Source organism: Petromyzon marinus, chromosome 20 (genome assembly GCF_048934315.1).
Source record: "Petromyzon marinus isolate PM22_M1 ecotype Great Lakes invasive population chromosome 20, UKy_Petmar_22M1.pri1.0, whole genome shotgun sequence".
In the NCBI taxonomy this organism is placed as follows: Eukaryota; Metazoa; Chordata; class Hyperoartia; order Petromyzontiformes; family Petromyzontidae; genus Petromyzon; species Petromyzon marinus.
Window position 1 is genome coordinate 4,317,201 of NC_133686.1, and position 16,987 is coordinate 4,334,187.

Here is a 16,987-nt window from a genome sequence, read left to right on the forward strand (position 1 = left end):
AGGCAGGAAAAAATACATTCAGTGTCGTTTATTAAATTTAGACGGTAATCGTGGTGCAGTGGTGAGTGCACTGCGCTATGATCCCGGCAATGAAATTTTTTTCGGGCTTTGACGAACATCAATTTGCCAGTGATATCTGAACTGCTCGAGCTGCTCCCCTTCACCATCCTACACTGACCAGCATGGTGACGCGTGACCAATAAGACATGGGGATACCTACACCTAGCAGTGGATTGACAAAGGGCTGTTAATGATCAGAAATTAATTAAACGTATATCTGGTTAGGTCATACCAGTGGATGGCTTGCCACCAGACGGATGCAAGTTCAAATTCCTATCAGTCATTGACTCCAGAGTTGATAACACGATTTTCACTTTGTGCAAATTCAACACACTCGGTATACTAATTCACTGAAAGAAAAAAACCTCATGAAAATGAATTAGCAAATCGGTAAACTTCAATTTGGGTATGCAGACTGTCACCAGCACAAAGAGACTCACTCTTATGGCCAATGATACAGGATCTACAATGTTCACCGGTACATCAAGCGGTACACGCTTTGGCAACGCTTCACGTAAACGACCCAACAGCTGCAAACAACGTGTGCAGCTTCTTCTTCTTTTGTATGGCTGCCGATGAAGACGCAGAGCAACAACTACAATTCACATTCGGGTAGTCAAGCCAGGGGACCACGTCAGGAGCAGCAGAGTGCATCGCTGTGATGCCTGCGCAGCTTCACTTGCTCGGCAGTCACGGCAAAAATCCCTTCGATAAAACACCCACCTGCACGGCCTGCTGCTGTTTCCTCTTCGCCTCCATCTTCTCCTCCTCCTCCTCGTCCTCCTCTTCGCCCTCTCCGACGGTGAACACCACGGACTTGCGCCCCCCCCCGCCGGTGCCACCAGGAGATGGGGCTGGCCGTGCCGGCGTCAAGGTTCCCATGGATGGCTGGGATGACCCATCGGCGGGAGAGCCCTGGGGGCCGGCCGATGTCCCGGGCCCAGACAGCTCGGCGATTTCCTGGGAGATGTTGATCCGCGCTGGCCACGATTGTCTGAGCAAACAGGGGATAAAATAATGATCGATTTAGGCAGAAATTTTACATGGGACAAGCAGAACCTGCTCTGACATATGGTCATTGGCAAACAAAAAACGGAATAAAAAAAACTTAAAAAGTGCCCAAGAAGCGTGGACAGATGCTTGGAATTTCACACTGAGAGACAGACGGAGGAACACGTGGATGAGAGAAAATGGGCAGGTTCATGAAATCATTCAAACGATTAAGAAAAGTGATACTGGGCAGGACACATTGCTAGACGGGATGATGGACGAAAGTCAAGAAAAATATTGGAGCGGCAGCTAAGGAATGAAACACGTTGCAGAGGTACGTCCACCGAGGAGATGGAGTGATGAAATCAGTTTGTGTGCAGGTGCTAAGTATATTATTACATTGCAGAATCGTGAGAGGTGGCGGCTTGGAGAGGCGTTCATCCAGCAGTGGACTGACCATGGCTGATGATGATGATGAGCAGAAGCATTCATTTTCAGTCGTGATGTTCGCACGTTGCGATTTAAAAATGAATATCAGCAAAGCATTACCATTAAGCCAAATGATACTGCAGTTAATACCCATAAATATTTACGAGCCAAACAGGAGTGGAAGATATAATTATATTGTTTTCTTGCTGGCGCTGAAAACGAACAAAGGAATGCAGAGATATCAGCACTGGATTCTCACTCACATGGGAATTTTAAATCCAACTAATCCACCCAATGCTTTTAAAATATTTTTTCCCTTGCTTCAACACATGGTGGCCCGTTTTATCATAAAACGAGATTTGCTCACAGCCTGCAAGCTTTCATGATGGGCTAAACGAAGTGTGTGCTGGTTTGCACAGCATGTACATATTTGGCCATGTCTGGGCAAAGTCCAAATTCCAAATTACCCACAAATAAAATTGTGCTTCTCAGGTGCGGTCGTTTGCTGGTGGTTGACATGCCGGACCCCAAATTGGCCCGAGCAATGTTAAGAATGTTTGCGAAAGGAGACGCAACAAGTCACCGGTGCGAACAACTTTTGATCTAACCCACATTATTGACAAGTATTCGCAGTAAATACCACTCGCATTGCCATGGACAGGAAGAGAAAGAGTACTACATACCTGAAGTGCGCTTTGGTGGCAGCGCTAGGGCTTCCAGAGCGAGGGCTCTGCATCTGCTTGTCCAGCTTGTCCTTGAGGATGCGTTCAGCGAGCAGGAAATACGTGGCCGTTATGTGATTGTATCGGTCTGCCTCCAGTGCCCTGCAAAATGACGATGGACAATAATGAACGAGAATATGAGAACAAAACATGAAAATACACTGCAGGCGTACATGCACGTGTACACACGTACACATGAACAGCCCCCCCCTTGAGTGCGGGCCCTCCCCACACTGTGGAGGTCGTGGGGGATAGTTGACTATACTTCACCATGCTGACCATTGCAGATTGATGAAAGTGGTGGGCATAGATACGGTAGCATGGAAGCACAATACAACAAATAATTTAGCCGCGCTGTTTTTGCTACTCTGAACACAGCCGCAACCTATCGGTCGCCTATAACAACGAGGTGTGCATTGTGGTCATTCATCTAAGCACTATCCAGGCTCAATCCTGCGTAGTTTCTGAGATCTGATGAGATCGGGAGTATTCTGGGTGAATTAGTTTGAGGCACAAACTGTGGTACTAACTATAGTACGAGTTATTTTTGTTATTAAACTTTGCGGTGTGAAAGAAATCTGCCCACGCTTTCCATAACTGAAAACGCTGTGGTCATAACACGGACAACTTGATGCAGAATTTGCAAGCAAAGCAAAGAAATGCTTGGCCAAAATTGATGCCGAGTTTTAGGAAGTCCATTATACTCGATAAAACCATAAACATTTGAATCTCCAGACAAAAAGATTATGAATTATGGGTTGTAATCATAACATAGCCCCGATGCATTTTCGCACTGCACTGCGTGTTGTTCAGAATTATGTCCGACGTTTTGTTCCACGTGCTTGCAGCTACTTCAGGAACTGCAGAAACTCCCAGCACATGGCGCAACACACCTCAGAGAGCCACACTGCACAACTGTGAAAGCCTATGCATTGGTGATGAGGATAATACTTTTCAGAGCCTTTTGTCAATCTGCTGTTGGATGAAGGGCTTCACACATTACTCCACCCCAAGCAGTTGGGTGAAGGGAGGAAGGCAGAAAACGAGAGTGAATGCATTTGCTCATTGTTCTACGAATGTAGGTTCACAGTTCTGCTGCCTAGCTCTCTGATCACACGTTTCCTGGTTGTATCGTGGGGCGTTTCGGCATGACGCCTGGCGTTTTTTTCTCCACGTGCTGGGGACGCTTCTTGAGCAACTCAAGATCCCAGCACGTGGCGAAGCTCCTGGCGCGTAGAGCGAAATTCCGGACATTGTGCCGAAGAGCACGCAGTAACAACCCCCGAAGATACATCAATCGGAGAGGTTCATCCGCTCGTCACTCGCGGTCCTGAGGCCACGTACTCTACGATGGCGTCACGTTCGGCGATGCTGCCCAGCACCATGCGCTGCACGATGCCATTGTGCTCGTCCTCCGACAGGCTCTTGTAGGAAATGAGCGGGGTGCTGCATTTGGCGGCTGGGGAGGGGTCCACGCCGCACAGCCACGGGTGGCCTTCCATCTCCTGCAGCGAGGCGCGGCGGCGTGGGTCGCGCTGCAGCATGCGAGCGATCAGGCTGACCGAGACGCGTGCATCACAGAGGGAAAACACGACAACAACGGCACGCAGTGTCAGTACGGCAGCGCGCACCATATATGTGTGGGCACTTGGTTAAATGCACCGAGTTAAATGATCAAAACCAGAGTGTGTAGTAGGCGTGTGAAGACTTGAAGATGCTCTCACACGATACATGCATCAAATTGTGTCTATGAGGAATCAACTATTTAGAAATTATGCGAATGGTTTACGAATGTTATAGTTAGGATAATGGGGCAAATGAGACAGAGTAAATGGAAAAAGTAGACGATTGAGTCAGTACATAGGAGACAAAGGAATACATTATTATAGGTTTTAAATAGAATTATGACCACCAAACCTTGATGAATCACTGAACCATAAAGGGACAGTTTGTGCCACAAGTTAGGCGACGCTCCATCTGTATGTGGTACCAGTATAGCTGTGTATGATATACGTGATGGGAATTCAACTGTACCTTGTATATCGGGTGTTGACCAATTCTAGTTTGCTAGATTGATGTCAGATTATATATTTCTGTAAAGGTTTTAAATATACATTTCTAAAACTACCAGCACTCACGAGCCCTACGAGAAATACTCTACCTAAATGGGTTCTCACCAGGTTATATTAGGTTCATGCATTTATGTATCCCTCTCATCCATTTCTATCAATCACACACCGCCATCCCGAACGTAATAATCATTCCTGCCTGCTAGTTTGCTTATTGATATACTGGTCTGGCTGGCTGCTTTGATAACTGATTCACCTGTCCTTCAAAAATACTTTGCCGGCTTTCATTGCTCAGAAGCAAAAACTGCATTATAGCCGGGCTCATGTGACGACCCAGAGCCATTAGGACAGCACAGCGTGATGCATATTTTATACGGGATACGACAGTTACATAAAAATTACATTACACAGCCACTACATGGCAATACACGTTCGGCAAAACCTCTCTCTATGCATTAAAAGGGTCGAGTTCTCAAGGCACTACGCCGAGACAAACACACTGTACCCATTGCTGCATCCGCATAGCTGGGTCCAATGTGTACATTCCAGGGCAGCGCCTGTGTGGATGTGGCCCATTGTGCAATTGTGTGCACCTGTGTTTGGTCGAGACGGAGTTGTGCACGCTGAAATTTGTGCGATTTGGTGTGTGTCAACACTTTTGTTTTTGTATTTCATCATTGCCAATCACAGCCCAATTGTGTGCCACGGGTGTGAAGGCACCCCCGAAGCACATTTACAGCCCAACCGTTGCCACGGGTGTGAAGGCACAAGGTAAAAATAAACAAGCACCGGTTACTACTCACTCCTTGCACTCGCGAGAGATGTGCGCGGGGACCGTGTACTTGCAGTCCATGATCATGGTGAGCGTCTCGCTGTCGTTAGCTTCCTGGAATGGCGGGTGTCCACACACCAGCATGTATAGGATCACGCCGAGGCTCCAGATGTCTACACCGCACACAAAAACAGCAACAAAATTACACTTTACGCTGGCATCTAGCTTCGCGGTCGTTTGCGAACGCGGCCGAGCACATTCGCCGCCATGTTGATGGTTCGACGCCTGCCGCTGTGAATGCTGAGTAGTCGTGCCGAAGCGTTGGCGGAAAGCTGATGAAGAAAAACGCTTGATGGAACTTGTTGTAGGACAACTTCTTATCAGCAAAAAGTCCCATTTGTTGCATGCGTTTCAGCCGCTCGGTATGAGGTGGTGCCATGCTTTTGCACTCCAAGAAGAGTCCACTGATGAACCGCGAATTCAAAATGTGGCTGCGAGCCATGCACTCTACGACAGCCGTAAACATCTTTGAAAAAAAAACTATGTAAAAGCACTCCATTAGGCGCAAACGCTGGGGGATAAAATTAGTGGGCCCACTCTTAGCGCTCCGACAAGAAAACCCAATGGAATAGCTCAAGGCCTTATCAGTGGGGGTGCTTCAAAGATTTTCCCGTGAGAAATTATGCACTATACTCATATGCAGGCCGATTAACTGGCCTCCATCATTAATCTTTTCTGCAACACACCGAAAAGAAAATTGACGTCCGAGCTGGTAAATGGGGCCAAAGAAGGATGGGGGGACACTGGCTGTGGGGATGTACTAAAGCACACCGTACATTTACATAACATTCTCCCCCACACTGAGTTCTTGTTCAGTATCCCACTTGCTTAGTCAGACAATATCAACGATAACACTAAAATACTTGATCATTAGGCCCGATTTCAATTTATAGGTCATGTTTTTCTTTTTCCTCCGAGTGATATTCGCACAGTATTGTATATTTTTGTTTTGTAACATTATCACGAGTCATTGTTTTAAACTGGCTGGGTTATCAGCATCAGTTTAAAAAAAAACAATGACTGATGTAGTTTTGTTATTCGACACAATTTGCAAACAAAACTATGGATATGAAATAAGTTCACAAAACAAGGTAAACAACTGTCCTTTCCAGTGATGTATTCATCTTTTTTTTGGCTAATGACCAAATCCTACATCCAATACCATCAGATCTCAAAAACGAATAGGATTGGATTGTGCTTGAATGGGTGACCACCATGCACAAACAGTGCTGCAGGACTACACTGTGGGCAGCTAAGCACAATGCAGAAAAAAACAATTGTCAAACTATAGTCATCATACCAGTCACCGATGCTGCGACATAATAGGCTCGTACATTGACATGCTAATCTAATACAATACAACAGCCACTTCCACAGCCTCAGGGAGACCATCTCTAGCCCCGCCCTCTTACCCTGAGGCTGCACCCATCTCAGGCCTACACAAGACCTTGTTCCAGTAGCTTTATCTCTCTCACCTGAAGACGGTCGCTTGTGTTGCGGTCAAAACGTCACAATCTATTAATTTTCTATCAACGTTACTTTACCGAAAGAACCAACGAGTATGTCATACTATACTTCTACGGGTCCCAGACTTTACCAACCTGCACTGACCAACGTTGTGAAGTATACGCAAATAACCCCAAAGGACCTGCACAACAGTGTGGTGAAGCCCTTAACAAGCAGTCAATTGACAAAAGGGCCATGAAGGTGGTCTACATCAGCTGAGCCCCACCTGCTTGGAAGTGGCAGTGTCACAGATGTGAGGAAGGAAGGGACGGGCACGCGCACAAACTTGCTTGGGCCACCAAGACACACCCTCCCAGCATTCCTGATGCCTGACTGATCATCATCAATGACTGCGGGTATTTTTCTGTATGCCCAACGGAATAATTACGAAATGCCATTTAACGGCTACTTGAGTTTCACAACTTGCACCGAATCCAATAAGCCACGACTGGACATATGCAAAATTCAGACAGGAGTGGTCAGTGTGAAGGCTAATTGACCAGTGTGAACATATTCGACCATTTGAGACAGAATGTTGTAAAGTAGACTTAGAAGGATTTTGGAGGACCATGCGATTTCATTTTCAACAGTAGCTCATCGTTTGCTGGGTTTTAATCAAATTTACAAAACATAAAATGTACATCATCGTGAGTCATGGTGAATCTACTGCTGGACAAAGGCCTTCCCAAGCCACCACCATCTCTCATGTATGTTGTATGTTTGTTAAACTTATTTCGCATGGTACGTAGCCAACCGTGCATGCAATCCACCGAGGACCTGTGTTTATGTCATCGCTCCATGTCCTTGGTTGACATCCTCTTCCTTTTGTCAGCTGCCACTGTTATTACTATTCACCATTGGGCCATCATCCCTACAAGCGACGTGTTCTTCCCAAACCCACTTCATTTTCTCAAGTCAACATGGTGCATTTAAATTTTGATTTAAAGCTTTCGTGACTGCAGTAATTCATATTCTTAGCTCTTTCAGTAAAGTCACGTTGAAGGAAAACAATAAAATATATTTTATTATTTTATTGTTTCCCTTCAACGTGACTTTACCGAAACAGCTAAGAATATGATGCATTTAACTATATAATTTTTTACACAATAAATTATACCGAGGACAAACACATGTTGGGAAAGCATCACAGGCTCCACATGTATGACTGTTTAGTCGTTCCATTTACAAGGCAATAAAGAAAACAACAGATCTCACCCACAGATATTGCAATTCTCCGAGAGTAAGAGCTAGACTTATTTAAGCAACAGCTCCGTTGAGCTGTTACTTAACAAGTGGCTTAGTTATGTATAAAATCATCTCAAAGCATGCAATACCAATTCGTTCTCTTTTTTTATGTTTTCCACCCTCAGGAAAAAAGTGGTGTAAACAGCCGGGGCAGAAACACGCAGACAGGGCCCCACAGCGTGCCGAGACGTGCCCCTGCGGGGGGTGAGCATCAAGCCGTGCGAACATGCATGCCACCATGTCTCCTGTTGCATGCATGTGCTTGCTCCAACACACAAAGACAAAGATTCCCTTAACAGACTGTTGAGGGGGGAAGTGCTGTTAACGAGCACCTACGAAGGCCGGCACACGAGGGGGTGGGTGGCCATCACCACGCTCGACCCCCTTTGTCTCCCCAGTGGCGATGTTTATATAAATTGCACCAAGTACTCATTTGAGGCCGAGTTGAGCTATAGGAGGCCCTGGACCGGTTCAGATAATCGTCGCTGGTATCGGCCGTGAACGGGAATCGAACTCGGGTTGCCGGGTTCGTAGTGCAGCGCGCTAACCGCTACACTACCGCTCCCCACAACATACATGCACGCGCGCACGCACACCACCCCAGGGCAATCGCAATCGCCTGCTTACGTGTGCGTACGCAATTATGCAGGTCCATGGGAATGCACTTGCGTGCGTAATTGTGTATGGTAAACAGACACGACCATTTAATCATGCATTTCGTGAAAAAAAAAAAACCCACAGCTGCCGAGCTTTTAGGTAACACGCGTCCATAATAAGAGTAAGTGGACAGCTCTAGTACTTTCCACCAAGGATTCGTCTAGTAAACAAACATTTATGGTTGATTCAAAACACCCACCATCCACATCAACAGTTCATTCTTATGGTCCTAAGTGTTCGTCTCTGCAGTCCTATTTGGTCAAAATGTACGCACACTACAACGAGACCGGGTACTTCCCCCCCCCCCCCCACCGCAGACAGTGATGGTTCTTAGTTTTCATCGCTGACATTACTAAATATTTCACAAATTGGGATTTATAAAAAAGAACGCTTGTGCCAGCAATTAATGAGCTACAAATCTTGGCAGTGGTGAGTTAATTCAACCGACTGGATGCGTCGGCCTTTTTAACACAAAACACAATTAAGTTTACTTTCAATACAGACTTGTTTTAAAAAAGGCTCTACAGTGCTGCATTTCAGCAAGCAGCAATACCAGTCCATGAAAAAGACAGTTCAAGAGCGATTCATTGAGTCTCCAGATCCCACCGAGGAGATGCAATTCACTCATATGCAGGAGTGACATGGATTGTGGCATTCCGGGACTGTGGGGAGTGCCAACAATGTGGAGGCCCTCATCCAGCAGTAGATAGAACACCTCCAATCAGCACGGTTGGCTATGTACGGTGCGAAAGAAGGTCAACATACATACATGGCTGATGGTGATGACAGTGATATCAACATCAACGTTGAGTAAATAATCAAGGCAGAAAAAGAGAGCCTCTCAATTCAGTTCCTGAAGAAGCTCCCAGCATGTGAAATAAAACGTCAGACATCATGCCAAACGGTACAAATCAGAGAGCTATACAGCGCAACTGTCAATGACTACGCAGTACTCTTAATGCTAAGCATGAAGTAAACACTCCAGATAAAAAAAATGCGTAACATTATTCTGGCAATTGCCATTCATTTACCCTGAAGCTGAGAGATAATGAGCCCTCTGCCTAAGACACAGCGACGCGCTGTACAATGAGGAACGTACCCACGGCGGGCGCGTCGTACTCGTCGCCCAGCAGGATCTCGGGTGCCGAGTAGGCGAGCGAACCGCAGCTTGTTGCCAGCTTGGTGCCTGGCTGGAAGAGGTTGCTGAACCCGAAGTCGGTGAGCTTGACGAGGCCCTGCTTCTCGAAGAACACCACGTTTTCTGGCTTCAGGTCCCGGTGCACCACGTGCAGGCGGTGGCAGTACGAAATGGCGTGGACCACCTAACACACGTACACAGGCGGAATTATGTTTTAACGATTTTCTTCTCTCCGTGGGTTCGTGAACCGTCGAGATGCCGCTTTGCAGGTTTCACACCAGAAATCCATAGACCACGTCATCGCAATACTCCAACCACCCCCACTGGCACGCAATCCAATCTCAGATCAATTTCCAGACTATATAGTAAACCCTTGTTAATTCGATACATATGGAGCTCTGGCCTAAATGTCTCAATGGTACTCCCCAGTGCCTCCTGCCACAATATAAAAAAAATATATAAAAATGAGTTTTCCAAACTCTTCGCACACCATACGCATCGACGCGCCTGCATCAATTATATCCAAAAGTTTGGATTTGTCTCGCAGACCAAGGGATTTATACTTCAGTCCCTTTCTATTACTTCTCGATGTAGGTGTAGACGACATTTCTGAGAGGGGCGACTTGCACAGTGCATAAACAAGGTCAAGTCCAAAGCGACCGGTCTGCACTAACGCTCACCACGCACGCCGCTTCTAGACCGAGTCGTTGCTTTGGTCGTGGCGCATGTCGTCGCTCCACGTGCATGCTGAAATTGGACCATTCGGTACGGCAATTCAGCTCATGGCAAATTACTAATACTGTATATACATGCCCCAAAGCGCAGCCGTGTCGAATTATCGCCAATCACGAATTATCAAATAACAAAATAACGAGGTTTTACTGTACTTGCAGTATTCAAGGTTCTCCATGGAATCACCTGTGGTTACCTCTAACCGCTCATCTCACTCTACTCCCTTCCACACTCTCTCAACTCCAGCAACAAAAGCATTCTGTCAAAGCCCCAGTCACTCCTTGAGGGGTCACTCATTTTCTTCTACTGTCCACATGGTCTGGAACTTCCTTCCATATTCTTATCCATGCCGTCATCTCCCTAATCCTATTCAGCAATTCAAGTCCAAGCTCAAGGCCCTTACCCTTTTTTTTCCTCTGCATAGGATTGACTGTCTATATGAAATCAATATATGCCCGCTCATTTTATATAGTCTTGAGATGTGGTTATATTTATATTAGCATGGTTGGCTATATATGGTGCAAAATAAGTTCAACATACATACACAGATGCTATAAAAATCTAGATCGTGTTGTATTGCCATGCTTAGATTTACAAATATATAATTTTTTTCACCATGGGGTATAAGTAGAATCCATAATGGCTACAGTGTTGCCATGAACAAAGCACATACAAAAATGTGTAATGGAAACAATTGATTCTTACATGCACATTTTGATGTTTGCTTCATAAGCATTTTAATACATTTTAATGGATCATCTGTTGCATTCATACTTGGTATAGCGGTGAAAGAGTGAGTGTATCCTACACAAAGTGCTGATTTCACTGCAGAAGGACATTCTTCCTCCAATGAGGTGTGGTAAGCCTATCTATTGTAAATTTGATACACTCATGTGCAGTGTGCAGCACAATTGTGGAGTACTATTTATTTAGCTGGACACATTGTATATTCAAAGAAAATTAATGTTTGCAAGATAACTCCGTAGCACGTAATGTAACATGTCATGGAGAACCTTGAGTAAGCTCCTCGATGCTACACAGCAAGACTCTAAATCCATTTGCCAGGCATTTTCAAGTAGGTACACAGAGAGACTCCAGTACCTCGAGGGAATTTTGGCAATAGGAATGAGAAATGAAGGAAAAGTGAAAATAATAAATACTGAAACGAAAGAGAATGAGATTCTAGATTTGAAGCTTTCGTGACTGCAAGGATTCATACTCTTTGGTTTTTTCGGTAAAGTCGTGTAGGTAAAAAAAAAGAAAACTAAATTAAATCACCTATGTGATTTTACCGATAAAAAACAAAGAGTAGAATGAATGAGAACATGGGAGGAAATGCAGAAAAAGGGACCAAAGCTTTTAGCCAGATGGGGAAATAATGTGCGCAGCTGGGGGTATTACAACAAGCTCTGCAGTGTATTTAGGTCAGTGCTCAATTATTTTTTGCACCTTGTCGCACGACCCGTCAGCAACGTGCACATTCCCGGCCGTGAGCGTCAGTGAAGTGACGGCAAATGTTCACGGGGTATTTGGGCGCTGAAAATGGGGCGCGCACCTGGGCAAAGTACGTCTTGGCGAGCTCTTCCTGCAGGCCCCCTTCGTGCCGCATGATGTAGTCGTAGAGGTCCCCGCCGTCGGCCAGCTCCAGGATGAGGTAGAGCTTCGTCTGAGTGTCGATGACCTCGTAGAGTCGCACCACATTGGGATGCTGCACCAGCTTCATGCACCGCACCTCCTGCTCAAAAAAGCACGCAAGTGCGGGGGTCAGGCGAGTCGGTGACGCCCAGGTTCGGCCGCTTAAGCAACCAACAACAGTTAAATCATCCCAAATGCACCCAATCTCGTGGAATCTCCGATGTTGAACAGGGTTGACCATGGTTTAGGCTGCAATGTGGCACGAAAGCAAAAGGTTAAAGAATAAATGAGTGTGAAGCTTCGAGTGTTACCCCCTTGTTTGTGTTGGGTTTTCTCTGTGTGCTAGTTTCTTCCCACATGTTAATCAACCATTATTGGATTGGTCAAAAATCCCAACGTAGGAGACTTGAAATGGCGTTTGAGTCTTCGTGAGCCTTTCCTACATAAATAAAGGGCATTATTGGTCATATTTTTCTAAAAAGAGTGTAGCTTAATCGTTACTAGATGCATATAAAGGAGCAACAGGTGCTGATCTGTCAACCTCTGCTCTTGTAATTCTTACCACCTGGGAAATAGTGAGTGTCAAATTGATAGATCGCCAACTCACACAAGAGTCTAAACCATAAAGGAATGACGACAATGTTCTCAAGACAGAATCACACCAGCATAGTGTGTCGCAAGTAATGTTTTTAAAGCACACACACTACCAGAGAGCCGACGTATCTGGACTTTAACTTCATGTCAAAAACCCCTATAACCCAAAAAATCATAGCCAGCTCAAGCAACCAATCGCATAGACACAATTATCTTCACTATTAACCACGTTAAAGCACGCGACAGCAAGAGGACCTTTGTGCGGTGACAACCTTAAAAAGATCCAGAGCTTTGCAATTGGCATGACAGGCATACCTCTACTCTCTTTGTTGAGTGAGCTAATGAGATTTGTCTTGCTTCCTAAATGGCAACCACAGCTGGCACGAGGCTGAGGTCCCAGTTGCTAATAGTTTGCATCTAAAGCAACCGCAACCGGTACATATGCACGGCTCATTCATTTATTCAGCTGCTGCTATTTGTGTGACTTAATGGCCCAAAGAGTGTGCGTCGAAGCCAGATACAAATTGGTGAGAAGTAAAGCATGAACATCAAATGTTCACTTACAAACTGTTCCATGTTTTTACACAAATGGTGATAAATTGCTTGATCTGCAAGTTGCCCCAACCCTTATCATCAAACATCAACTTCTTAAGAGGAGAAACAAAAAACAGCCCTTTATCAATTACACACATTCATCAAAATACAACTGATCATGAATGTAAATATTAGGTTAAGTTAATTTTTCCGTGGCATATCTAAATGCGCTTTTCTTATTTAAAACGAGGAAGTTTATCTGTAATGCCCGTGTCTTTTGATCTTTGCATTTAGCGCAAAGAGCATGGAAAATGTACGCATTATTTATTTATTAGCCACACCAGATGTATGGCAGTGGATAACACAAGCTGGCTTGGTAGTGTAACAGCGGCACACTGTACTTTATCCGTTATTTATGCGGCATATATTTGAAGATATTAAGGGGACACAAGGCACTATGTAAACAATTAACTGGACCTCTAGAACGCTTTTTTTTATCTAAAGCTGAATGAGGGCCTCCCCCATGCCTGTGCAATTCATGAGGGCTATTGACCATACTTCCCCATGATGGTCAGTGCAGGTTGGTGAAGGTGGGGCACGTATATACTAAAGTAGAGAAGTACACTACAACAGTGAATATGTTAAACTTTCCTCTACTGCCCACCGCGTATCTTCGAAGTCTCCACGAACACCTGTATGTACAAGGTGGTCACTCATCCAAGCACTATCCATGCTCAAATCTGCCAAAAGCTTCTGAGACCTGACAAGATCGGGCACATTCCAAGTGGTTTTGTCAGAGGCTGTTAAATGTATGATCCTTAGATGTAAAAAAAAACAACATCGGATCTGCCTATTCTCAAAAGCAATTCTAAAGAATGGAGGTTTCTCTATGACTCAACATCACACACTAAAGTACCCTTGCAGAGACAGATGTTTTTAAAATACCCATTAAAAATGCGGTTACTGTTGGGTCAAGGATTTTTATAGCAAAGCACTGTTGACCTTAAGCTTTCATAGGGTTGTCTTGTGTACACTGCACCACGTGATGCATAAGATAAATCACATCCATATATACACATTTGCAGGTTTTTTTTTCCGATGTACCAATGCAATATTTATTTATACGTTTACTCATTTTTGGCTTTGGAACATACAATTGGACTATGTAAAAAGCACAGAAACCTTTTAAGAATTATATTTTAATGAAATAAATATATTCCAATATCATTTCTTAATAAAAATAACGTAGTGCAAACACACGAGCAAATTACGATATTTCACTGAAAAAGCACTTAACGGCCATTTCTGTAGATTTAAAAATATTATAGCAATCAGTAAAATGGAAGTGAAATAAACATTGAAAATGTAATGCACCGGTTAGCTCAATTTAAACCAAAAGCTTTTACGGCATCTCCCAACTCTGCTCATGAAATATGTAATTTCAAATACGGCTGTACATTCCACAAGCATCGATGCTGAATACAACAATTGTTATCGCTAGAGGATATCAGGTAAAACCGGACAAGTCGGTGCACATACGTCAAGTGCACGAAGCTCACACCGATCCCCTCCAATATGTTGACTTAAAAAAAAAGATTCCAATGGCTTTCAAAGCAGCCAAATAAGGACTGTGGCTCGCACCGACCAACTTGGAGGGTGGCACGAGGCAAAGTGAACATTTATCACCAAAACGAGCCACCATGAAGAATGTTCTGGGGGTCCCTTATGAACACAGCATGGGGGTGGGGGGGGGGGGGTAAATAATCTACATAAAGAGGTAATTTTGGCTCATACCATCTCCATTTATTCAACCAATGTTTTCTTTTAAAATATATTCCAATTGCTATGGGAATCATGTTAGGAGATGAAATGATAATATTTTTTGGTGCCGTCAAAAGTGACCACGTTGAGACAATCGGTTTGCCATACTCAAGAACATAGCTTTAAATCATGGGTGGCTAACTGGATTCAAACCCAGGCCCTCAGCAGTGGAGGGCTCAGTACTTTGACATGGTCGTCCCAGAGCCACCCTGCAACTTCAGTACAAGTCATTTATATTTATTACAGTGATTAGAATGTGGTTCTTTGGTGCCAAAACTCCGCAGGCATCCTTACATAATTCCGCTGAAAACACAACTACAGAATTCAACTGCTATTTCAATTCCACAACTATTATTCCAAATCCAGCCACTGTACAACTGAAAAATGCATCAAGGAGCTCCATGGGAAATGCCACTGGGATTTTGCCCAGACAGACTATGCCGCGTAGAATCGACTTGACCGTACTGCGTAAATGCACTCTTTTACCACCCTGTTGGAATCGTGGACCCATAGACCCATGGTCCACAAACTAATTCACAAAAAATATACAAGGTGATCAAATGTATTTGTGAACCATTGGAATTGTCAAATATACGCAGCTCAGATTAGCATAAGAATCCTAAATTTGATTTATTGTCTTTTAAATTATTGCCCAAATATCATCTCCTGGCAGCTTGGCAAATGCATCAAGTGCCAGCCCAGACCATTTTTTTCTCAGCAAGCAAGGCTGGTAATTATTGTAGCGTTTAATAAACAATTCAGACGGACGGTCTTCCAACACCAATTTAGTCGGATAGTTATGTGGCCTAACCCTAGAATTATGAATCTCAGAAAATGTTCCAATACGGGTCTTAAAAAGACATGTAATTGTTAGTTGTTTGCACAACATTAAATTATCCATGATGTTTACTTTGCAGGAGGTGCCCCTCAGTTAATGCCATGGATTCTAACCACTACTGAAATCTGATGTCTGTCAAGAGCTGGGATAAATTCATGTTAAAATAGGAGCAGAGTTTCATGGACCTTAGTGAATTAAATGAGAGTTTTAAGCAAATCAATTAATATGCAGACACACAACCAAACAAGTGCAGTAGTCAGTCATAATGGTTTGGTGTGTGGGGGGAGTGTGTATTTTGGCAGTGTGAACCAACTTTTAATTACATTTAGAAAACGTCCTTAAAAGTGACTTTGGAACGATGTGCCAAACAAATGTTAAATACTGCAGCCTAATTATTGACATATAATATACGTATACATATATAATTTTCAACACTACAGGGTTGTGTATATCTTTTATAATAATAATAATTTTCAGCGTCGTATTAATTCTCAATTGAAGCAAACCCCATGCCGTGTGGATCATCGGTGTTGTTTAATCATAACTTCACCACACTGGTTAATTTAGATTGGTGTAAGACCGGTTTCATTTTCCACTGCTGTTAGCCGTGGCTGGGAATCAAACATGGGTCAGAGTACAGTGTGCTAATCACTGTCACTGCTCCACACCCTGCATGCCTCTTATGGTTATAACATTTTTTTCCAAAGGATGTTATTGTAAGTATCCAAACTAGGCAGGCCCATTGTTATAAAATCAGTCACATTTGGAGAACAAAAAAAGCATCACCATTACTCATCTATAGGCAATTAAAGTACTTCCACTCCATTTCACATATTATCTTTGTGTTCCGAATGATTTCAGCTTCACATTTCTGCAGCAACACATTTCATAATTTGTTGGCACATGTTGTGCTTTCAAACGGAGGGGTATGGGTCGGAGGGGACAATGTGTTCCATGTGCCAACGCGGGTGGGTGTCCGGACAAAAGTTTAACGTACAAGTCACTCTGAATGAGATTCACGTACCATCTGTGGCCATGTATCAAATCATCACCACCAACACCATTAGCCCACCAAACTCGTTAGGTTGCCCGCAGTCAAAGTCTGTCCTAATTAACCTCAACCAGATGTTCTTGTTTTGCAAATTCCTTTCATGGACAAGCGGACTTAATTTTTCGAAATTATTT

General features: G+C 44.1%; 1 protein-coding gene across 1 annotated transcript in view; it reads right to left on the reverse strand.

Annotated features, from left to right (window-relative positions):
* The window catches only part of LOC116944212 (uncharacterized), a 32,697-nt gene that overhangs the window by 9,313 nt on the left and 6,397 nt on the right, over positions 1 to 16,987 (reverse strand). Inside the window, exons 3-8 of the mRNA XM_032957727.2 lie at positions 11,936 to 12,115; positions 9,610 to 9,832; positions 5,074 to 5,215; positions 3,546 to 3,758; positions 2,163 to 2,303; positions 784 to 1,054 (exon numbers count right to left, since the gene is read on the reverse strand). Of these exons, the coding sequence (XP_032813618.2) occupies positions 784 to 1,054; positions 2,163 to 2,303; positions 3,546 to 3,758; positions 5,074 to 5,215; positions 9,610 to 9,832; positions 11,936 to 12,115 (1,170 nt within the window). The remainder of the gene's footprint in view (positions 1 to 783; positions 1,055 to 2,162; positions 2,304 to 3,545; positions 3,759 to 5,073; positions 5,216 to 9,609; positions 9,833 to 11,935; positions 12,116 to 16,987) is intronic.